Source organism: Oryx dammah, unplaced genomic scaffold (assembly GCF_014754425.2).
Source record: "Oryx dammah isolate SB20612 unplaced genomic scaffold, SCBI_Odam_1.1 HiC_scaffold_1, whole genome shotgun sequence".
Taxonomy (NCBI): Eukaryota; Metazoa; Chordata; class Mammalia; order Artiodactyla; family Bovidae; genus Oryx; species Oryx dammah.
The window spans coordinates 80573031-80597217 of record NW_024070185.1 but is presented as its reverse complement, the minus strand read 5'-3'; the positions used below and the strand labels follow the sequence as shown (position 1 = coordinate 80597217).

The 24187-nt window shown below is 45.7% G+C and overlaps 1 protein-coding gene across 4 annotated transcripts in view; it reads left to right on the top strand.

Moving 5' to 3' along the window:
- The first annotated feature begins 303 nt into the window (after nucleotides 1-303).
- Nucleotides 304-24187, top strand: part of PTCH1 (patched 1) — a 61680-nt gene continuing 37796 nt past the window's right edge. For 2 of the 4 annotated variants that reach the window (XM_040245185.1, XM_040245194.1), the window contains exons 1-3: nucleotides 304-501; nucleotides 2110-2302; nucleotides 21524-21713. In XM_040245185.1, the coding sequence (XP_040101119.1) occupies nucleotides 304-501; nucleotides 2110-2302; nucleotides 21524-21713 (581 nt within the window). Of the gene's footprint in view, nucleotides 1429-2109; nucleotides 2303-2863; nucleotides 2949-21523; nucleotides 21714-24187 lie in introns of those variants that run through there. The other 2 variants (XM_040245200.1, XM_040245210.1) reach the window with 2 other exon arrangements.

Sequence of the window (24187 nt, the reverse complement as noted above, 5' to 3'; positions counted from 1 at the left end):
TCCGGAGAACTGGATGTGGGCAGCAGCAGCCGCAGAGACCTCGGGACCCCCGCGCAATGTGGCAATGGAAGGCGCAGGGTCTGACTCTCCGGCAGCGGCCGCGGCCGCAGCGGCAGCAGCGCCCGCTGTGTGAGCAGCAGCAGCGGCAGCAGCAGGTCTGTCAACCGGAGCCCCAGCCCGAACAGCCGGCGGCCAGCAGCGTCCTCGCTAGCCGAGCGCCAGGGCGCGCCGGGAGCCCGCAGCGGCGGCAGCAGCGCGCCGGGCCGCCCGGGAAGCCTCGGTTCCCGCGGCGGCGGCGGCAACATGGCCTCGGCTGGTAACGCCGCCGAGCTCCAGAACCGCGGCGGCGGCGGCAGCTGCAGCGGGGCCCCGGGCCGGCCGGCCGGTGGCGGGAGGCGCAGGCGGACCGGAGGACTGCGCCGCAATGCCGTGCCGGACTGGGACTATCTGCACCGGCCCAGCTACTGCGACGCCGCCTTCGCTCTGGAGCAGATTTCCAAGGTGCATTTCAGTCTCTCCTCTCCTCCCACTCTCTTCCCTCCTCTTCCTCTTTGGAATCGTCCCCGCCACACACACACACACACACACACACCTCCAAGGGGGGAAAAAAGACAAGTGGGGATTGAAAAATTCAAACCCTCCCTCCGGTCCTGGGAGGAAAGGGCTGTCGGAGGTCTGCAGGGGGTGGAGATTGTGTGTGTGTGTGTGTGTGTGTGTGTGTGTGTGTGTGTACGTACGCGCCCTCCCCAGCGTGCCTTTTCCGGAGCACTGGAAAGCGGTCCACAGTGGACCACCTCAAGAGCCGCCGCAGCGCGGCACTGCCCGATGCCCCTAAGCCCCCTCCTCCTGCGCCCCTGCCCCTATTTGCAGCATAAACCCCTGTAATACTGCCACATTTCTTAACATCTTGGAGGGGGAGGCGGAGTGGAGAGAGGCGGAGAGAGGAGAGGGGGAGGAGGGAGCCTAAATAAAGGTGGTTTCCTTTTTTGGCAGCCGGTTTTGCTTTTGTTGAGCATGAAATCTCTGCTCCCTTAAAAATTATCCTCGGAAGAGGGCATCTCCCCTCTTCTTTTCCAATTTTTGAGCCACTTCTTCTCATAGTGTGCGGGGAAAGGGAAGTTGTAAACAAATTGCCACCTTAAATTCGCGATGCGGGTCTGCGGATCGGCCGGGTTCATTGTGTTTACGAGGTTCGCTGAAATGTGTGGAATCTGGGGAAGGCAAGCACCCAGACAGGGGCCCGCCGGGGCTGCGCCCAGCGCCGGGGAAACGCCGCCGCCGGGAACAGCCAGCACCCAGCCAGGACCCCCGACTGCGTCGGCCTGGGCTCTTCCCTGAGCACTCGGCTGCTTTTCGCGTTTAACCAGAAGGGAAGGGAGAGGAGGGAAAGATCCATGTGGCTGCCCTCTTCCGATCACAAATATTGTCGTAAGTTGCAGATGGCTGCCCCGTTTCCTAATTCAGCTCACACGGCGTCTCCCAACGCCATGGAAATGCATCGCGAGTGAGCTCCGGCGCCCACGCTCACCACGTGGATCCCAATTTACTACCAAGTCGGGCGGGGGAATCAGAATGGGGGAGACCGCCATACATTGTTCCCAAAGCGCTCTTGTATCCAGTCCCTGCCCTCGGCGGAGCACCCCGAGAAGGGTGAAGGCTGGGGCAGAACTTGCGGGCAAGGGTGCAGTGGTTTGCTTGTTCTTAAATAGGCTCCATCGCAGGGATTGCGCAGCCCCTCCCTTCCCGGACCGGTGTGAATATTTCCTGTATTGAATGGTGTCTCTCCTCACTGCCTCGGCTTCCTCTTGTTCCCGCAGTCCCTCTTCCCAGACCTTAAAGTCACTCGGGGATGCTACGCAGGCTGCGCGTGGGGGCGCCCCTGCTGTGGTCGAGGTGCAGCTCCCACGCTGCAGCCTGACTTTGATTTATGACCAGCCCCCCTCCCCACCCACGCCGCTCGCGTTTCCTCTGGCCGACCTGGGTTCCAGCCCGCAGGGCACCCCCCTCCCCCATGCCGTCGCGGGATGCCGGACGGGTGCGCGCAAGCGGGCGTGGACGCGCGGCCCGCGACTCCCGGGCGCTCACTCCTCCCTTCTGCTTCATCCTCAGGGGAAAGCTACTGGCCGGAAAGCGCCGCTGTGGCTGAGAGCGAAGTTTCAAAGACTCTTATTTAAACTGGGTTGTTACATTCAAAAAAACTGCGGCAAGTTCTTGGTTGTAGGCCTCCTCATATTTGGGGCCTTCGCTGTGGGATTAAAGGCAGCTAATCTCGAGACCAACGTGGAGGAGCTGTGGGTGGAAGGTAAGAAACTCCGCGCCCGCCGCGGCGCCCTCTCGTCCCCCCAACCCGGGCCCCCTTCCCTTCCTTCCAATTGATAAAGATATTTGCCAGCATACACCTAGATCCTTTCTGTGAAGAGCGAAAACCCCCTGCCCGCACCAAGGGGAATTGTTTATTGTTTGGGCGCCTGGCCAGGAGCCAGGCCCGTCCGACAAAGGCCGCGCTGTAATCTACTCCGGGAGCTGCGCTTTGCGAGGTGTTGTGGGAGAGAGTGGCGAGGGCGGGCCGGCGGGGGCGCACGGGGGGCCCCCCCTCCGCGGGACAGACCACTCCGCTCGGCCGAGGGGGCCCCCAGGTCCAGCCGCCACCGCCGCTCGCCTCCGCCGCGCGCCCAGACGCGGCCAGAGGAAGGCGTCTGCGCTCCCTGCTCGTGTCCTCAGCTTCCTTCCCTCCCCCACCCCCACCCACGGCGTCCAAAGAGAAAAGAGGGTGGGGGCAGAGAGAGGCCACCCCTCTGGCTGGAGGGAGTGTGCGCGCCCCCGGCGGCCGCGGCCGGCGCGCGGAGGGCGGGGGGCAGGAGCAACGCGGGCCTGCGGAGGCGGCGGCGTGTGTGGTCCTGTTTTTGGACAGCTTTCAACTCTTGGGGAAAAAAAACATTTGTCTCAAGGTACAAAAAAGGGGGGGGGGAGAAGGAGTTGAAAAAAAAAAAACAGTAAAGCACAGACTGGAACGCTTGTTTGCAAAGTAGATTAATGTTTCCTCGCGGGTGGGGGCTTTTAAAATGGAATTATTCTGGGGAGAAGGCAGTGTTTTGCAGGCTGAGAGAATTAAAAAAGAAATGTGTTTTAAGAGCGCGGGTTTGGAGGGAGGGGCCATGGGAGCTCTCCAAGGGTTCTGCCAGTCTTTTATCCACATTTCTCAATTTGGGGGTTCTTGAAGTTTTTTTTTTTTTTTTTCAAGTGATTGTAAATTTAGAATAGATCACACATAGAGACATACGCCGCCACCGCTGACGGAAACATTTTACATTCTTTCTGTAAATCTGTGTGATTCAGGATTTTGTTTGGGGCGGGGTGGGGGGGGCGGGTTGTTTTTGTTTTCTGAGGGGTTTTTTTTGTTTGTTTTTTTCTCTTTGGAAAGTAACTTTGTTGGTGTTTGGAAACATTTAACTCCTGAACGCTACCTAGGGAATCTCTTATAATCAGATGGGAGAGATGGGTTGAGGTAATTATGTAGATACTTCAAACCGGAATATCTGAGGCATTCCTAGTGATATCTAAGACAAAATTTGGAAGCCTAAGAGTACATGCATGATTGCATAATTGATCCCTCTTCAGAATACTCTTGGAGACCTAGCCTTGGAGAATATTAAATCTTGCTTTGTTTGTGAAGATTCAGCTTTCAGTGTTTTGCAAGCATATGGTGAAGTCTTTAGTTGAGAAGTGACAATTAAAATAATAGTCCAAATAATTAAGACCAGAAAACATTCTTGCCTTAAGTAGCTTGGTAATTAATACAACAGTGTTCTTTGGATTGAATCCATGGGGTAATTTACCTCAACTCAGCGCCTCATTGTCATTAGTAGATAAAAGAAGGGTTTTATTAAGCACATATAATGTCTTAACAGCAAGTTTACTGTGCATCTATAATGGTCCTAGCACAGTGCTGGGCACTGAAAGGGACAATGAAGATGTGAGACACACTCCCTGTGCACAAATTCACACACTTAAAACTATTAGAGTTGAATGTCAGACTTGCATTAAATTTGAAAGTTAAATGGCAAAAGAATAAACCTTCCATGGAGGTGGTGAGGCAAATTAGGGCAACCTAGAGCAGAGGAGGGAGGGAGTTCTAAGCAGAAGCTCAGAAAAGGGGTCAAACAAAGGCTGAGTGGACAGCAGCAGTGGAGGCCCCCTGTGTGGCAGGGATAGGGTGCAGTAGCTCACTGGGGCCCTGGACCATTCAGAAATGATGTGATTGGCTAGACTGTGGGGAGCTACCCCAGGTTCTAGGGTGGAGCAAGAGATGAGTAATTTTCCCTTTCTGCTACTTGGACCAACAAATTTGTTGAGTGTCGACAATGATGACAAAAGACCATATCTTGTTTTGAGCAAGACTTGGCAGTAGATTTTTAATAAGTTGATAGACAACATCAACTTATTTGTGTGAGTGTGTGTTAGTCCAGCTCAGTCGTGTCCAACTCTTTGTGGCCTCATGGACTGTAGCCCCCCAGGCTCCTCTGTCCATGGAATTCTCCAGGCAAGAATACTGGAGTGGGGAGCCACTCCCTTCTCCAGGGCATCTTCCCAACCCAGGATCAAACCCAGGTCTGCTGCATTGCAGGCAGATTCTTTACCATTTGAGCCACCAGGGAGTTAGTTCAGTTCAGATCAGTCGCTCAGTCGTGTCCAACTCTTTGCGACCCCATGAATCGCAGCACGCCAGGCCTCCCTGTCTATCACCATCTCCCAGAGTTCACTCAGACTCATGTTCATCAAGTCCGTGATGCCATCCACCCATCTCATCCTCTGTCATCCCCTTCTCCTGCCCCCAGTCCTTCCCAGCATCAGAGTCCCCCACTTAATTGTATAACATTGTATAAATATTTTTAGAAGTTACTGCTAAGTTGCTTCAGTCCTGTCCAACTCTGTGTGACCCCATAGACGGCAGCCCACTAGGGTTACCCCCGTCCCTGGGATTCTCCAGGCAAGAACACTGGAGTGGGTTGCCATTTCCTTCTCCAATGCATGAAAGAGAAAAGTGAAAGTGAAGTTGCTCAGTCATGTCCAACTCTTAGTGACCCCATGGACTGCAGCCTACCAGGCTCCTCCGTCCATGGGATTTTCCAGGCAAGAGTACTGGAGTTGGGTGCCATTGCCTTCTCCCTTTAGAAGTAACTATGTTTGTGCATTACATAACTCATTTCAAGTCCTGGGAGGAGAAACATGCTGGGGCTCTAGCTTAGTGATAGAGTGCTGGGGAATGACACACCTGAGATTAGACTCATTGTGCCTACTTTGGACCTCTGAGCTATTTTCCTTTCCATTCTGTTTTAGCACTTTCAGTGTGGCTCACTGATTCTTTGATCAGATACTCTATACTATCACTTGTTAAACAACTACCCTTACCATTCTGTTATCACATGCCTTACCACTCAGTAAAGTAGCTATCTATTATCTTTATTTTTATAACCTGATAGCCTTTGTAACATTTTTTTTTTACTAGATGATTGAATTATTGTCCTGTTTTATAAGTGAGAAATTATGGATCCTCTGTGTCTCCATGTCCACCCTGCCTACTGGTGACTTAAGTCAGCCTGGTCTCCTGTTGTCTTGACCTAGATTTGCCATTCTTTCATTCCATACTCAATTCTTCCCCTGTAGAAGAAGTAACAGTTTCAAAAGTGTAGATAAACCCAACCAAGGAAGCCACCATACCATTTTATAATTTTAATTTAAATTCAAAGTAGAGGTAACAATGAGGCAGTCTTGTTTGTGACATAGTGAGCTTAGTGTTTATATCAACAGCAAATAATAGAATTATTTGCTTTTCAGAGTAAGAATTCTCTGCTATCCTAAACTTTAGTAAAATGAGAAGTAACTTGGAATGTAGGTTAATTTGCACTTTAGTGTCTTAGGTACATTTTTCATCACTATCAGCAAAGAAGTCTGTTAGATAGTCATTTCTTAATAGAGACTGCAGATATTCTGGACATGAACAAGGGTGCTTGCTACACTAAAGAAACCAAGTGAATGGAGGTTGCATATTTTCTTAGTTAAAAAGCAACAGAAGAAAGGAACGCATAAGAGATTGCAAGGAGAGAGAGTGCTGAGGAACAATTTGGAAAATGTTATTTCTTCTGTTGATAAAAATTGACATGCATATATGCAAAAGCAGCTATACATCTGTACACAGGTACATTCATATCTAGATACGATTGATTTATAGATAATGTATTAATATCTTCACTTGGCTTTATATCTGTATATACACATAGACTTACTACAAGTATCCTCATATCTGCCAAAATAATGTTATCTTTTTTAATATAGTTAGCAAATTAAAGGAATCCACTTGATAGGCTGTATCTTTGATTTGGCTTTCATGCTTTGTTTAACATGCTGAGGAAACATGGCTTTATAAAGACGGTTTGAATACATTGGCCACAATGTGCAGCCAATATAATCTAGATAAGGAAGATGTTTTTTATGGCATTGGTGATAAGAATTTTTTGATTCTGTAGTTACAATGTTCATACAATGATTGCTTTTTAAGAAACTGTCAATATATATTAGGTGCTAGCTTGGGTCTTAGGGTTATAGTATTTGCAAGTTAAAAAATTTCAAATCTAGATTGCTTGTGAATGGAGTCCTGAGGGTGGATGAAATAATATGTGGAATGTTTCAGTAACACCAGCCAGTGGCAGCAAGGTCAGGGAGAGAGTGTTACTTAAAAATACTCACTCAGCACATGTTCTCAGTGACTGCTCTGTGTCAGGTACTGCCTGAAGCTCCAGAGTGATGTTAGTGAAAGACCATCGTCCCTGTCCTCAGGGGACTTCCACCCAGCAGACACACAGACCAGTGGCAGGATAGCAGGGGCATCTTGTGGGACAGCCCTGAGGAAGGGGGCCTGAGTCAGGGTCAGTTAGGGGCAGCGCTGGTGCTGGGGCATTCCAGGTCAAAGGAACAGCATGGGCGAAGGCTCAGAGGACAGGGGTGTGGTCTCTGGGAGAACTCCCAGTGCTTACCTTTGGTTGGGACCTCAGGTTTGAGGTGGGACACCTTGAGTCTTGGAAGGTCCAGCTATGTAGCAGGAGGGTCTCTGATGTGTGCAGGGTGTTTGGCGGGTGGTGTCAGTGGGGACTTGCCAGATCTCCCTTTAGCCATTCTTTGCCTGCCTCAAGGTTTACACTAGTGTATTTGGCCTCCACCTCCCTCCCTGGTACCAGAGAGCTTCCCCTGGATCTCATAGAAGGAAAATGCTTTCTTTTTTTTTTAATCTTGCCCATTTCTCTGTTGTTTTTTCATTTTTGCTTAGCGCTTCTATCCTTCTGCCTCACTTAGTATCTACCCCTCCACTCCAACCCTCTCTGAGACATGAATTTGTTATCATGATTCTCCAGTGACAGAACATTCATTTATCTTTTTGAGCTTTTTGGTTTTTTCTCTAAACATTGCCTCCTTTACTGCAAAAGATAACAGCCTTGAAATGAATCCACATTGTCTTGTGTTTGGTTATTAACATCCCTGGAGGCCAGCATCAAAAGAGGAGGACACAAGTTATAACTTGTTTTTTTTTTTTTTTCAAGGCAAATGGACTTTTTTTTTTTAATGCTTGCTTGATATTTCTAAGTGCTCTAGAGTTTGTAGTTGCTAGCATAAACCTTCAGTGTTCTTGGCTGTTTTTGGCTCTAACTTAGGCAGTTAGAGGAGATAATGGAGCTTCACCTTTTCAGTTTAGAACAAGGTTTGTCACTATTGACATTTGGGGCTGGATGATTCTCTGTTGTGGGAGCTGTCCTGTGCACCGTAGTATGTTTAATAGTATCCTTGGATTTTACCCACTAGATGCTGGTAGCACTCTCCTGGATGTGCTAATTGTGTTTCTATTCATTGTCAAATGTGGGGGTGGGGGTTGCAAAATTGCCCCAATTGAGAACCAGTGGTTTAGATAATAGGTAATAGATTGTAGATGGAAGGCTTTTATTACACTGCTAAAGCATTGCCATAAATGCAAAAGCTTTAAGATAACTCTTCCTCCCCATCCCCATATTTACTGACCCAGGTATCTAACTGTTTTCATGCAAATAATTTAAATTTTTGATTATCCTTAGAATTATATTAAGTAGCAAGTAAAAACATCATGAAAACTTGAGTACAGGTGGGGATAGGCCATAGAAGAAGGGAGAAGTGTTATATTCGGATACTTTTTTTTTCCTTTTCCTTTGGGTAACTTAATTTTGCAGATAGACCTCACTGGATTTCCAACACAGTAGACTGAAGGTTTTTAGCATGAATGTGACTTTACAAAAAGCAACAAAAGATACCACTGGACTTTGCTCATACAGCAATAACAGCTCCTTTCGGAAGCCCACATAGTACATGGGCTCTTGATGATCCAGTTCTCCTCCAGATGTTCCTGTCACACACCGCTTTTCACCAGGTGCTCTTGTGCAACAGAACCAAAGAAACAGTGAGGGACTGAAGCCCATCTGCCAGGCAAGAGGTGCACAGGCTCTGCTCTTACTGCCCTCTCCAAGGTTATCAGCCAAGTTTCTGGTTTCTGGAGCTGTCAGTTTGGGGGTTTTGGCATTTCACAAAGGAGGAAAAGAAAAAGGCAACAGCTCCTTTCTGCTCCTTGGTCCCCTAGGCACTTCTAAAATGAAGACTATGTGTTTTAGATAGTTATTGATTGATTCTAACAGTGGGCACATACATACAGGTGGAAACAATTGTGGCATATCGTTCATATCTGGAGAAAAACGATCAAAAAATAAATGCCCAACAATAAGTGCTTTAAAAATAACAGATAGCCTCAGATGCCATCTTCCTATGGCAGCTGACCCTCTAAATCCTTATATCTCTTTGGTGCCTGCCACTCTTGACCCTCTGACAAGTTTAGAGGTCAGGTTGGGCGATAGAGTGTTTCAGATATGTGGAACGCTGCTTGGAGGTTCCAGAAGATGACAGCTTCCAGATGTATGAACCGCCAGATCAGTTTGTTTGGATTATGCTCCACAGCTGATGGCGAGATTAACGCTGGCTGGACAAGCTATGGGAGATTTGTCTGGTTTCCACAATGCCATGTTTATATTTCATTGGGATTTCTCCTTCAAAGCTGACCTCCCCATGACCCCTGCAGCTCTGTCCACTTGGGCTGAGCTGTAACTTGTCTGCCTTCCTTCTCTTATTTGGGGGGAGGGGGTCACAGTTAAGCAGTGGAAGGGGCTGTTTATATGGCTGCCCCCCTACTTTGTTCACACCAGTAGGACTGAAGCTGCCCAGATTTAACTCCTGAAGAGTAATCTATTCAACTGGTTGAGAAGAGGGGAGTGTTTTATTTTAAACTTTTTTTTTTTTTTTGGCTTTTAAAACAAGTATGGAAATAGTTTAAATTATTTGAAAGGAGACCAGATTTTATAGAAACCATTTTGCAAAAATACACTATTTTAACTTAGCACTATTTTGACACTATATTGAAAAAAAAGGTTGAGAGAATTGTAGCTATGTGAGACTTCCCTAAATAATTGCCATACTTGAATGATTCTGTTATTAAAATCCTGTTATTTGCTTTGCTGCTCATTGGTTCCCAGAACCTTTTCTCCATCCTACTTCCTCCCTCCTCCGTCACCTGTATCCCTTTGCTCTTCTCCCCTCCTCTCTACTCTCTCCCTCCCACCTGTCTGTCTTCCCACCTATTCATAAACTGCCCAAATCCAATCCTAGTGGCTCTCTGGAATCACTAGTGTGAAATCTGAAATGGTAGTAAATCTGGTTAATCACAAACTGACAGGAAGGAATTAGAAAATGTATTGTTTCAAATCAGCTGTGGGAGATACTAGATGCAGAGCTACCATCTGCATCTTTAGGGTTCTTAGGTTGTATGAGGGTTGGTTTCAAGACTGTTTCTTTGATGGGGTCTTATCAGTAGATGTATTTCTCCTATTGAAGAGTCATGGCATTTTAATGAGCTTTTGAGGCAACTTCAGAGTCCACTGCACAGAGGAGCTTGGTGCAGGCTACTATCCGTGGGGTCGCAAGGAGTCGGGGACGACTGAGCGACTTCACTTTCACTTAGAGTCCACTGATGTGTGGACTGTGAAACAGGTCCTAGTCCCCTGTGCTTAATGTGCCGTATGAATGTGAAGAATTGGGCCCCATAGTGTTTCTGAGATGGTAAGTGAAACATACACCGTGACATTCCAGCCCAGGTGTTCCCTGGGTGGAACTCTCATCAGAACCAAAGGTAGCATGTAGCCTGGATAGAGGTGGAAGAGGACAGATTTCTACATCCAAATTTTGACTGATGCCACAGCATTAGATGGTCTGTTCTCATGAGAAATCTCAGTTGACATCCTGGAATGCAGACAGCTCTGCTCATGAAGGCATTTCTGGCAGCCCAGAAAGAGGAAGCTCCTTGGGATTTCTTTGGTGGAAACCTACCTCGAATACACAGTCATCATCAGGGTCACCAAAGTATATGCATTTTTATTACTCTTTGCTTCTAAACTCTACATTTAGGAGCTTTATGGTAATACTTTTTTTAGATTTTTTTTTTCCCTCTTAATTGGATATAGGGTTGTTATTTCCTTCACTACAGTATCTCAGTTTTTCTCCATATGTCTTTAAGTTTGACAGAAATAACTAGCCTTTCAAAACAGTAGAATGCTGCCATTGAGGAACTGCTTGACTGTTGAGAGTTTTAAGAGTTCTATTTACAGAAAGATGCCTCCTGTCCTCAGTCCCTTCAAGACTGTGACCGTTTTGTTGTACTGGGGGCTTAGAGCATAGTTGGAAAAACAGCTGTCATGTGTTAAGGAAACTCGTTGGTGGGCAGTCAGGTACCTGCTAATGAGTGACAAGTTTGTTGTTGGAGAGATTTATAATGTGGAGGCAGGGCCTTATTTCTAATCCAGAAACCCAGGTGTGAGTAGGCCCAAATGATCCACACTGCGTGTGAGTCCCAAAACACCACTGGCTATGGAGGCAAGGCTAGTGAGAAGCAAGCCACCATACCGCAGCACAAGCTTTATCTATTATAGTTAAAATAAATGAAAAACAGTAGGCTTCCGCAATTTAGCAACCAAGATAGTCTTCAGTTATTGATGAAGCATATATGAAAGTAAACAAAAGGAGCTGGAAGTGGGCTTTGTTAAGTCAATGTGCATGATTTTTTTTTTCCTTTTAAATCATTGCTTAAGGGCTTCTGGCCCCTAGCTCAGGAATCCTGCCCAAAAATGCCAGATGTATTACACAGTCAAGTACTGCAATGTAAACACTCCTCTGTGCCATGAGACAGGGTGGTCCACCTCCTGTTTAAGAAGAGCGAGAGATTGAGAGGGAATGAGAGGGGTAAGCCTTCTACAGTGAGCACAGTAGTGATACCATCATTTGTATTTTTAGCTGCATAGTCAAGATTTGAAACTACAAAAAACCCAGATGAGTTAATACGTTGGACTAGTAAGGAAAAGCAACTTGAATTGGGATGCCAAAGAGAGAAAGATGTGGCTTGGATAATGTTGCTTCATTGGGTCAGATAAATTTATATAAAATTGAACAGAATGGTGGGGTGAGCTGATAGGAAGAAAGCTATTGTCTTCATAGCAGCATCCTCAAGCTACTATGAGCCTTACCCTTATTTGCTGCTGCAAGGAAAAGCCAGCTTCTTTCACAATCTCTTTATGCTGGTTGGTACACCTTCTGTGTGTAAACCTAAGATTTATCACAAGACTGCTCTGGTCTTTCGTAGCCGGGGTGAGGGTGGGGTAACCCAGGTTACACTGCAAAATGAATGACCTTCCAGTTTGCTCCCAATTTCTAAATTTAAATAAAGAATTTACTGTTCATGATCATTTGGAGGTGAGAGAGCAAGCACTTCGGGCCATCCCTTCAGTAGAATGTATCTTATGTGCTGTGGGCAGTTCAAGGAAATTGGAATGGCTAGACAGATCTGCACACCCAAATAATCAAATACTAAGCAGTGCTTACTGTGACTAGACTCAGGGTTTTTAAAAACTAATAGGAAAGTGTTTTGTGAGTTAGGAGGAAATGGGGTTTCAGCTTGGACTTTCAGCTTGGGAATTGTTGAAACAACCTATGATAATATTACCTTGATTTAATAAATCCGTTCTGTAGAATGATCTGAGAAAATTGCTTTAAGAAACATGATAAAAAGAGGAACTTTGAGATTAAGGAAGATGTAGGCTTTTTGACTCTCTCCTGCCCTCCTTCCCCCTCCCTTCCCAACCATTTTTTCTTGTTTCTTTCTCTGAATTCTCCCATCTTCCCCACCCCCATTCCCTCCCTTGATTTCCTTTGCTCCTGCAGTGGAGAAACCAGAAAATCTCACAAAATAGATGTAAGTATCACACAGTATCTTTTTAAATAGAAACTTTTTGAAAGATAAAATAAGAATTTTCCCAAACTACTTGAAAGATATTCTTCCTCTTACCTGATTTTCCCCCTTGAGAATCATTCAGTGTTGTAATAAATTTAAAAAAATGATACCATCATTTTAATCCACACATGATCCAGAAAAGAGCTGCACATGTTTAATACCTTGCTTAATTGCAAACAAAGCTTGCAATTTGAGAGAATTGGGATTAGGGCTAAATATCTATTAACTGCTCTTTCTAGAGATTTGAGGGATAGGATGACCCTTTTTTTTTTCTTTTTTTTTTTTAAATAGGCTACAGTTTCACATGGCTTCCAAAAGAAATCTCTCTCCCTTTTTGTTTCCCACACCAATTGATTTATCATTTTGCTTGCAAGCAGATCCAGAATGTTAGGGCAAGAACACACTCACTTTTTTCTCGTAACTTTTTTGTTGCGGACCGAAACCAGTTGACTTGAATAAATTTTTCTGAGGCCTGAATGTAGCCAGCAACGTGGAAAAATCTTGCCATTCAGGGCCGTCTGAATGTACATTTCAGCCACACAGTAAGCTGCATTGGTAGGCACTGGACTGCTAAATACAACCATTTTTCGCAGCAGCGAGTTAGACAGGTGATTAGCATAATTAGCACCGAGCAGCTATACATATGGTAATGCTGAGTGTGTAAATGCCAGCTGCGGTGTAAAATTTATGTCAGGGGTCGGCAGGGCTGTGCGAAAGTATTGTGTTCCAGCTGCAGGTCAGGGCCGCCAAAGCTTACCTCCTTTTCTCTTGTTGGTGAATACACCAAACAGAAGAGAAAGACAGAAATATAACAGATACGGCTTTGATGGAACAGCCTGGTTCTGTGCAAGAAGGACTGTTCTATAAAACACATGCACACACTCACACACACTTGCAGAAATCCCATTACTTTCTCTACAAATTGTGTTTACTTCATGCAGGGTCCACAGGAGTGGTGGCGGCCAGGATGGGAGGTTTGGGTAGGTGAATGGGCCAAGTGATTTCACAGGAGGAAAACTTTTCTGTCAGTGAAAATTTTTAAAAGGAGTTTAAGAGTTGTACTCTTGGTTTCGTCCCCCATCCTCTTGTTTCCCCTGGCTTGCCCCACCCCTGATTCCATCCACTATTTGTGTCCATGGTGTTTTCCTTCAGATTAAATGGGGACGCCTCCCCTCCTCCCTGGGAGAGCTAGTGCAAGCATCTCTAGAAGAATGAGAATTGACCACCATGGAGGTGTTTGTTCACGTTGAGCATAGTAAGGTTGCAACACTCTCTCTTCCCAAACTGCTTGACTGGTTTTAGCAAAGGGCTGGAAAAAATGCTCCCTTGGTAGCTATGCTCAGTGACATTCTACCTACTGCCACTGGGAGACCCACAAAATTCTTTATGGGAAGGAAAAGAAGCGGGTAGGTTTCTTATTTTAAAAAGGAGACAGTCTTCAGTAGTTCATGTCTTTCGAAATGTACAAGGGACTTTATTGCTAAGAGGAGTTGAGGCGGTTTTGCCCTGGAAGCATTTTTTCTGCCACCCCCCCCGCAGCCCCACTTTCAGTTGGTGGCTGTAGGGAGTGGTGGTGGTGACAGAATATAGTTCACACCATGCTGACCTAGCGATGAAACTTCCTCACAGCACCAGGGGGTCCTTATGCCTCGGGCCCCTAATCCAGCTAATCCTGATGGCAACACAGTCGTGAAAGTGGCCCGCAATGACGTGCGTCTCCCCACACAGATGCAAGAGGGAAGGGTCAGTGCAAGAGATGGAATTCCACAGGGACCGAGGAGCCTGTGTGCGAAGGTGGGGACTCACATCGTCTCCCCCACCCCAAGCTGCTCAAGTAGGAGGCCAGTGAAAAGAAGCTCAGGCTGCATAATGGCAAGGAGACTGTTCAGAGCAGAGAGGTGATGTCAGCCTCACAGAAGCCCGGGAGAAGGGAACTGGGGTTAATGTTATGCAACAGCCTGAATGCTAGATAGAGAGCCTGCAGCTTTGCAAAGGCATTCAGTTTGTTGTTGTTCAGTTGCTTTGTATTTTTATTTTTTTAAATGAAGATATTAGGAGGACTTAAACTGAGAACTTAGAACTTGATAACAACAGGCTGTCTTTGGTCCCTGGTTCTTCCCGGTCCAGCATTGCCTCTGAGCAAATAGGCCACTCTGTGTCGGACCCTCCTGGACTTGCTCAGCTCCTGCAGAAGGATGGGACTGGGGTTTACATCTGCTTGCAGTAGCATTTGAGCAGTCAGGGGAAATCACTGTAGGGCCTGGGACAGTTCACAGCTGGGCAAGTATGCACTTAGAGATAGAGCCAAGCTCCACTCTGCCACATTCTGCTGGAAGCCAAGGACATCTTGAGCTCTGCAGGCTTGACTTCACTCGGCCCCTTTTAGGTGGGGTTGACCGCAGCCCTCATTGGCCGCAGCAGCAAGCGACCAGTGAAGAATGGGCCTCCTGACAGACGCAGTGTCATCTTGGGAATTGGTGGCCCTGTAAGAATACCGGGTAGGGGGTGGGGCAGTGCAGGCAGCAGGTCCAGTGTGGGCAGAGCGCTGGGCTGACCTGATCGTGTCCGACAGGGCGAGCGGGCGGCTTCAGGAAAGCCATTCAGAGGAAGCAGCCCGGGTGGGAACAGATGGCACCACAAACAGCTGGTGTGGGGGCTAGTAGTAGGCGCATGCTCAGAGCTGCTGCTACCACAGCACTTGGCCCTCCTCGTCCCCCGACGCAGTCCCTGGGGAAGCGTTGCAGTGTGTCTGTCCGGCTCTTGTCTTGTTTTTGCTGTTTTCATGGCACTGGGCTCTGTTCATGAAGACAGATTCTCTTTGGGCTATATGACTGTAGCATTTTCCCATGGCAATACCCAAGGGCACAATCCCACCAGGAGGAGAGAAAAAAAAAAAGCCTAGAAGCTTAAGCAGCATTTGGCTAGTCATGAATAAAAGAGATGGGTTGAAGAGTGACTGAAACTCACAGCCCAGAAGTTTTCAGCCCATTGCCCAAATTACTGAATCTTCATTTTTTTCCAGTTTAGAAAATGAACTGGTGCTAATAATTTTACAGTTACACTCTTTTAGAGATTTGTACTTCTTCATGCTCACAATTACCAATTGCAAGATTGAAAAGAGGACCTGAAGCAACTAAAGAGGGGGGGGAAAATCTGTCTAGAGGCTGTTAGATAATTCATGGGATTAATCAAATGCAAATGCCCCACTTGCATATACACAGACCCCATTTTCTTAATTGGACTCTGAGTGGGTACTTTTCAGGCTGAAAGGGTCATTTGTTTTGACTGATTGACTTTTGAGGCTTTGGGAAGAATTAATATCTTATACAGATGACTGCCTGTTCCCAAGGCTCTGTATTGAGGCTGTTCATTCATTTATTCATCCGACACACTGAGTGTGAGCCGAGGTGAGTGGGCAGCGGACAGTTCCTTGCTGAAAGGACTTGGAATTTATTGGGAAAAACACTTCGGTTGGTCCTTCAGAACATCTTTATGTGAATTACAATACGCTTTTGGCAAAAGCTTTTTGCGTGAATGCCACAGATATTTATTAAGCTCTGTGCGAAAGGCCATGTTGAGGAAGGATCCAGCAGAACATCACAGGGAACGTCTGAGGTCTGCCATGGACTGAAAGGGCACTGACCCGGAGGTATGGACCCCTGAGCAGAGGGGTTTTCCACCTATCTAATGGCCCTTCTTCACCTGGGAAAATTATACTCAGTTGAATTTGGAGAGGGAAGGATCAGCCTAACTTTATGAAGAACTTTTTTGCAGAAGTGATCCTTTATACACCACATCTTTGAAAGAACTGGTTTAAGCCTCTGATTTCTGAAAAATGAAATGGTAGACTTTGTAGGTCAGGAGGCTTAGAGCTGTGTGCCCTCATCACTCTGCTCCTCTAAGACAGCCCCTCTGGGGACCACAGGAAAATGGGGACTGTTCACTGCTGCCCTTGGAGTCCTATGGAAAAAAAAACTATCTCCTCGATGGTGGTAAAAAATCTGAGAGGTAACATTGCTGTCCTTTAAATAAAGATAGCAGTTATTCATCCTGTGTAATTCTAAAAGCTCTACTGGTGGTCTGGTATGTGGAATTGGGCACTCCTCAACTCATGTCCTCGGCTGGTGCACAGAAGCCCCGAGGTTTGCAGGGCAGTTGGTTAAAAGTTGACTCCACCTTTGCTATCAGCTGGGAACCTTGGGCAAGTCACCCAGACTCTGCAGCTGTGTTTCCTGCTCTGTAAAGGATGGGTGACAATATATGCCCTTCAATAGACAAACTAATGGAGGGCTGCTCAGCTCCTGGTTAAGGGTTTGGGAAACTTCACCTAATTGTCAGTCTTCACACAATCCTGTGAGGTTAGTAGTGTCATTTTTACCCCACATTACAGAGAAGGTTACTGAGACTCAACTACATCCCAAACTTCAGCTCCTCTAGTGGCAAGGCTGGGACTCAGAACCCAGGTCTTCTGAGCTCTGTTCCTATCGCCTGTCCATCCACCTTGCTCCAGCTTGATGGGGTGGGTAGCACTAAGCAGAGAAGAAATGGCAGCCTGCTCCAGCATTCTTGCCTGGGAAATCCCATGGACAGAGGAGCCTGGCAGGCTACAGTCCATGGGGTCACAAAGAGTCAGACACGACTTAGCAACTAAGCATAGCACTGCTACCGCTAAGTCGCTTCACTCATGTCCGACCCTGTGCGACCCCAGAGATGGCAGCCCACCAGGATCTGCCATCCCTAGGATTCTCCAGGCATGAACACAGGAGTGGGTTGCCATTTCCTTCTCCAATGCATGAAAGTGAAAAGTGAAAATGAAGTTGCTCAGTCATGTCCAACTCTTAGTGACCCCATGGACTGCAGCCCACCAGGCTCCTTCATCCATGGGATTTTCCAGGCAAGAGTACTGGAGTGGGGTGCCATTGCCTTCATAGCACAGCACTAAGCAAAATGTTTAAAGATAAGTAAATAATGAGTGTTGAAGGGCTTTGCAAATGGAAAGCACCACAGGCATATAAATTTTATTTTGTGTCCCAGGATCCTCAGTATCAGTCTTGTTCAAAAAGCTCAGTTGTTATTTTGTTGCTTTGTTGAGTTTAGGAGAAGGAAAAATTGAGAGGACTTCAGACTATGATAGAGGTGCATAATATTCTTGCATTGAGTTTATTTTTAATTCAGGTGCCTGTCAAGTAGCTTTGGTATTTTTCTCTTTTTGTCGCATGGGAGTCTTAATTTTATGTGTTCTTTGCAGAAGGATTAAGAAATAGAGATTAACCTCCCCCCGCAAAGGGAAGCAGGTAAACATTATTCATAAACCACCACATGGTAATAACCATGTTCACATGGCTGTATCCCCACATCTACATCACAAATGATGGATCTTATGGGTCATTCTGCTCAGTAGTCAAAAATGACTATGCAGTATTGCACAAATATGAGATTATTTTTTAAGTAATAATGAAGGACTTTGACCTTGACGATGGTAAAGAGAAGGGAGCAAAACATGTCCCCCATACCACACCTGTAATTTCGGTCACCTGAAATGGCTTCCTGAGACCACAGCTTCACACTTGTGCATGCTGACCAAGATAGGAAGACAAGGATCATCTCGGGGACCGTCACTGAGCTGTGATTTTAGGATAGGCATTTGCTAGAGGAGCAAAAGTCACTAAGTCCATAGAACTGCCCTGTCCAGAGGGGCTTCTGTTTCTGGTAGCTTCTTCCAGGGTGCCTTGACTGAATACTGACGTAAGACCATGTGAACGCCGTGCGGTTTATGACACGGGTTCACCCGAGAAGGAGCTCAGTCTGCCAAAGCAATCAAGTGAGTAATTAGGTCATGGTCTCACCAAGCTCCAGCCATCCTTGCCTTCTTTCTCTCCCCGCGGCAAGGCAAACCTGAGGACTTTGTGATTGCTGGTTCTTCTGGCCAGAATGCTGTTCCCCCAGCTCTTCCACATCAACATCAGCATTTCTTCCTTCTAGGTCTTCCCCGGCAACTCCGTCTGAATTGGTCCTTCCCCTGCTCTCCACCACCCAGTAACTCACATGGCATCCCCATCTTGATTTCCTCCTTGGTACTTGTCATGCCATGAAGCTACCACATCAGTTTGCTTGTGTACTGCCTCTTTGCTTCACTGGCCAGAGAGCCTCTTGGAATTGTCTTAGCCACCACACACCCTGGTGGGTAGCACATAGCACTTGACCCCTGGCTGAATGGTTTATAGTTGGTACAACTATTTATCAAAGCAAGTGGGTATCAACTAAACTTTTTTAAAAGTTACTGAATAGTTTTTCAAAAACATTCATATTTGTTTGTGTAAGATGAAGTATTAAGTAAAATAAGGTCACATTAATATGGAAAAATAATTTAACAGTACTCAAAAGTAGGACATAGCATAGCCGGTTGAGGAAACTTTAGAATTCAGAGTCCTTCACCTCTAGTTGTTAAATCTGCCAGTGCTAATACTATTGGTTGAAACTGGTTGTCACATTAGCGAAATATTCATATTTACCACTAAAGCAAAGAGGTGGACGAGCAAAAAGGTTTTTAAGTCTATAGATATGACAAGTATACCCCTTTATTAAAATGTAGGTGTTAAATACACATCTTAAAAATTCTGAAAAGATGATGTTATATAATTCCTACCTTGTAGGAAGTAGCATCATTTCTGAAACCAACTGTGATAAATTAATTGATCCATTATGAGGTTGGTCTAGAAGAGTTTTAAGTTCTTAGCAGCATGAATCTTGCATTTGATTTTTATTTTTGTGTGCACTCCTCTCAGGTTGTCACCATAGTGGTTATAGTTACAGGCAGCTTCTTGGCCGGGGTGGTGGGCGGCTGAGGGGTGGGGGTGTGTGGGATGTCTGTGGTCCCGCTTTGATGATGTTTGTTTTTACTGCATGATTTTAACTCAGGTGACATTTTAAGCTTCAGTAAAGGTAAAGCAAGTACTACAACTTTGTAAACAGAATGAGAAATCATGTACTATGCCAGTGTTTAAGGAGGCAGGTAGAAATATAAATGATTGATATGTGTGGGGCATTGATGTCTTATGTCCAGAGAAAAGGAAGGGACTGAGCTTGCTTTTTTTTTGAAAAGGCTATTTGGAGCTCCTTGGTGTGCAACTCTGTGGTTTTCTGAAGTGACCTCTGGACTAGTAATTGGCTTTTTTTTTTTTTTTTTTTTGGCCTCAAACAGCTTTTCTATCTCTGGAGAACGTGGATTGAGTGCAATTTAGTTCACTAGCTAATTGGTTGAAATAATGCATAGTGATTCCTGCCAGAAGGAGCCAGACCCTGCCTGCAGGCAGCTTTAGTGGAGGGTCCTGAGAAGCCTGTGGCGTTATGTAAATTCTTCCTCTATTGCAAGTTGTTTCCTAGGTTTTCCTATGGTCTTTAACTTTGCATTTATTGCTAGGGCCTCAATAATTCCCTGGGCATTTATCAAAATTTTCTGCAGCATCTAAATAGTTTTTATAGCCAGCTGATCATTTCTCTATCTCTTCCCCTCCCTCTCTCTCCCCCTCTCTTCTCCCAACCACCCCTTCCCACTTAACCTCCCCTCCCCTTTCCTCTTCTCTCTCGAACACACACAGTATGTTCAACCTCACCTCACCTCACAGAGTTCTGCAGTGGCCTTGGCCATCTGCGTGAACCTGCACAGATGACCCTGCCAGTCTGCAGATCTGGACTAGTTCTCCTAATGAGGGTATTATTTGCTTTTTATCCTGCTCTCTTGTTTATAAAATATGCCAAGAGAACTAAACAACCCGCTGTTCCCAGTACTTATTTACTTGCTCAAACCAAATGTTTATGTCCTTGAATACTAAACCTGAAGAAAAGGTATTTCTCCTCGTGGGAAAACTGAGGTGATCCTTGAGGGTTCTTTCTGAAAGATAGCTGAAGGCCTGCTTTTCAGTAAACATTCAGCTTACAGTGCCTGTAGGAACTGGAGCGTGTGGGTGCTCCAGGATTCTCTTATGTTTGCTGCCCCTGCGGGCCTTCCCTCAAAGCCCTTACTTACCCATGTTGAATCAGAGCGCCTCTTCAGAGCTTCTTCTCACAGCGCCCATCCATGCCCATGGCCCATCTGCACACACAGCTCCATTGGGAAGTGAAACTCCCTTCTGCCATATGTTGCAGCATCCTGAGCTTGGCATGTTCTAAAGCCCTAATTGAAGTATAACCTAGGACCCGAGGAAGAAGACAAGCAGTTTTTAGTAACAGTGTTACTTGGGCTTCGTTGTGCTGGCTTTTCTCATGCCCAGCCGTGGCTGCCTGCTGGAGATTCTGGGGCGGGGGTTCAGACTTACTAGGGAAGCTTCCAGAACACAGGCAGCCCACCCCCAGGTGACTCAGACTGGAGATTCTGGGGCAGGGGTTCAGACTTACTAGGGAAGCTTCCAGAACACAGGCAGCCCACCCCCAGGGGACTCAGAACCTGACACCTGTGCTTTCTGGATGCTGAACACATGAGTCTGAGAGAGCAGGTTCCAGGGCCTCCCAAGACAGCCACGGCGGATCCATGTGGTTCCTCTCAAGTGGGATTTCCCCTTGTGCATCTGACATGAATCATATTATTTATTTTCTCCTGGCAAGTTTTGTGCTAAATACACATTTGCCACCTTTCCTTATTTCTTTTTCCAACAAGGAGAAACATTTCCTTGTTACCTTTGCCAGATTATTTAGGAGAAGAGTGTAAATTGAAGCCATTTATCTTGAAATGCACTGCAGGGCCACATTGTTTATACAAGTGAAAGAAATTGTAACAGGGGTATTTGGTCTGGTCTGCAAGGAAAAGGTGTCTCAAGTTTTCCTTCCCCCTCCCCCTTATACATATGGTGTATTAGTTAGAAGGCGCACAGAGCACGCATGCATTAGGTTTGAGTATGTGACAGGCAGGACCATTGTTAATAGGTTTAGTGAGTATTTTTTATATGTTTGTTATTGGTAGAGTTCACATTGGCAATCATAATAAAGTGAATGTTACTCCTCTAACATCAGCCATACATCTTCATGACCAGAGCTCATTTATCACGTACCCTGCTCCTTTTAATGAGATAATGGAATGTGAATTTGGGGATTTTGCTGTTCTAATTGAAACCTCTGCATGTTTACCAGTTGGTGGACGAGTGAGTCGTGAATTAAATTATACTCGTCAGAAGATTGGAGAAGAGGCTATGTTTAATCCTCAACTCATGATTCAGACCCCCAAGGAAGAAGGTGCTAACGTCCTAACCACAGAAGCGCTCCGACAGCATCTGGACTCGGCGCTCCAGGCCAGCCGGGTCCATGTATATATGTATAACAGGTAAGATGGTGGGGAGAGCATGCTGCCTTTAGACTCCTTTGTTTCAGTCAATAAAGTTGCTCTGGAAATACACCTGGAGTGTTAGTTAGTTCAGATAGTTTTCCATTGAAATGATTTTTAAAGTCTTGATTTGTCTCTAGAGTTTAGTTAACATATGAATTACATTACTTTACAATGTATTTTCAGTAAGTATCTTGGCACTCTACCCAAATGAGTATGGTCCTTCAAACAGCCATTTGGGTGGCTGCCTACCCATTCCAAAGATGTTTCACTATTTTAGATATTTCTGGACCAGTTACATTTTTGTCAATTCACAAAGAATAAGAAAGAAGTTACTTCTCATTACTTTGTATTCAGTACAGATGTTAACAGTTGGTGTGTGTTACCAAAAACAACAAAAAAAATAGTTTGAACTACTGTGATGAATTCCTGGGGACAGGTAGGCAGAGTAAGGTGGATTAACACACCTTCGCAAAATACTACCCTTCAACTTCGTAGCTGATTTAGCAATGCTGTGGATGTAGTAAAAGCATAGGAAGAGTTCTGGAAGGAAACCAACAGTCGTTTTTCTTACCTATCTAAACAGATTATAGGGACTACGTCCTATCGATTCTTATACCCCAACACTTAGATCAGAGTGTAGGGACCACATCTTATCCATTCTTGTACCTCAGCACTTAAATCAGAGCAGGCACTTGGAGTTGCTTGACTGAGTAACTGCTTGGATTGCTGAATTTAAACTGAATCTTCTCCTCGAACTGAAAATACCGCTGGGTTGGCATTCACCTAACTTTATCCTCCCCCCCCCGCCCCTGCCCATCATCAAACACCTCTAAACTGAGTGCTTGGCAAGTACAGTTTCCCCTAGGAGAGAAGAGGAAGCAGCAGGGTAGATATATTCATTGTCCAGAGAGAATGAAGGGTGGAGAGTAAAACCAAAAACTGTACTTGTCCCTCCTACTGTAACCTCCAAGTTCCATGGTCTTAATTGGATTGACTCTAAAACCCACAGAGCTGGAGATCAAGTCCTCAGGCCCCAGTGTAGGACAAGTCATCTATCTTTGGCATACCTTTGTTTCCTCATCTGTGAACTAAGTTTATGATCATGTGTGCGCTCTTCTTCTCAGGGGGTTACCAGAACAAGATCAGGTGCGTGGACGCCTGGAAGGGCTCTGGAAAAGGGAAGGAGGGGTTTTAGTGTTGTTGTCAGGCAGACTTGGCCCGAGAGCCCATCTTCACTCTTCTCAGCACAGCCCTCTCAGTCTGTAAGGAGTGCTATCGGGGAAGCAATCAACCAGTGCAGTTTTGCAGAATTTGCAAGTGGAGGCCCATAAAGAACCTGGAAATGGGTGTCCCAGGGCTGCTGTAAGCATACCTAATGCATTCCTAACAAAACGGGGCCCTGCCTTAAGAGGGCTTGTCCCTTACACACTTAAGGAGAAGGTGGGAGCATCTGTACAATGAAATTACCATCTTACACAACAGTGGAACCAGAGAGCTTTTATGCATTGACCTGAACTTGAAAGAATACCTCATTCAACCCATTTCATTTTTTTTAGGTGAAAAAACTAGAATTTGATTAATTAAAGCATTTGTCCGAGTTCAAATAGTTATCAAATAGTACTGCCAGGTTTCAAACCCTTTCTTCTGACTCTAAGCCCAGTGGATTTTCTGAAGCATAGCCATGCCCTTCTCAAGCAAGTGTAAGAAAGAGTTAGTTGATACGTGATGTTGAGAACCTACTAGTGCTAGATAGTACGTGTTGTGCTGTATGGAATTAAAATGTAAGTATATGTATAGATGGATGAGTGGTAGGTGGATGGATGGTTGGGTGAGTTGGGCGCTGCTCTCAGGAGCTGACAGCCTATAGTTAGGCAGAGGAAAGACAATACAGAGAAGCAGGTACAAAGCAAACACAGGCAGTCTCTCCTGCAGGTGCTCGTGTCAACAAAGAGAGCACTGTTCTGGGGTTCAAGAGAAAGGGGTCACTTTCAATGGGACTGATCAAAGAAAGCTTAGCAGAAAGGTGGCATTTCAGCAAGGCACTGAGATATATGGGAAGTTTCCATAAGGAAGAGGGCAAAGTCCAGAATGTCCTTTTGGGTAACTGGTACAAGAGAGAAAAAGGAGCTCAGTGAAATAGAGCAGTCTAGAAGGAGTTTTATATATGTTTTTCTTTACTTGGAATTCTCATCCTTACCCTGTCCTAGTTTCTCTTTTTCCAAATTGGACTTATTTCCCTGATACACTTGGGGAAAAGGTCTGGGTTTATTTAGCACTCTTTTAGGGATAACAAAACTCTATAATAATAGACAGATGATAGTTAATAGAGGTAATTGTTGATCAGTATATTTAATATAATTTCTGTAGGACAAGAATAGAAGAATGTAAAGTGGGAAACCAGTCTACCTGGAAATGTTGTTTACATTTGTGGTTAAGAGGAGAAACATTCATTTTGAACACTGTTAATAAGG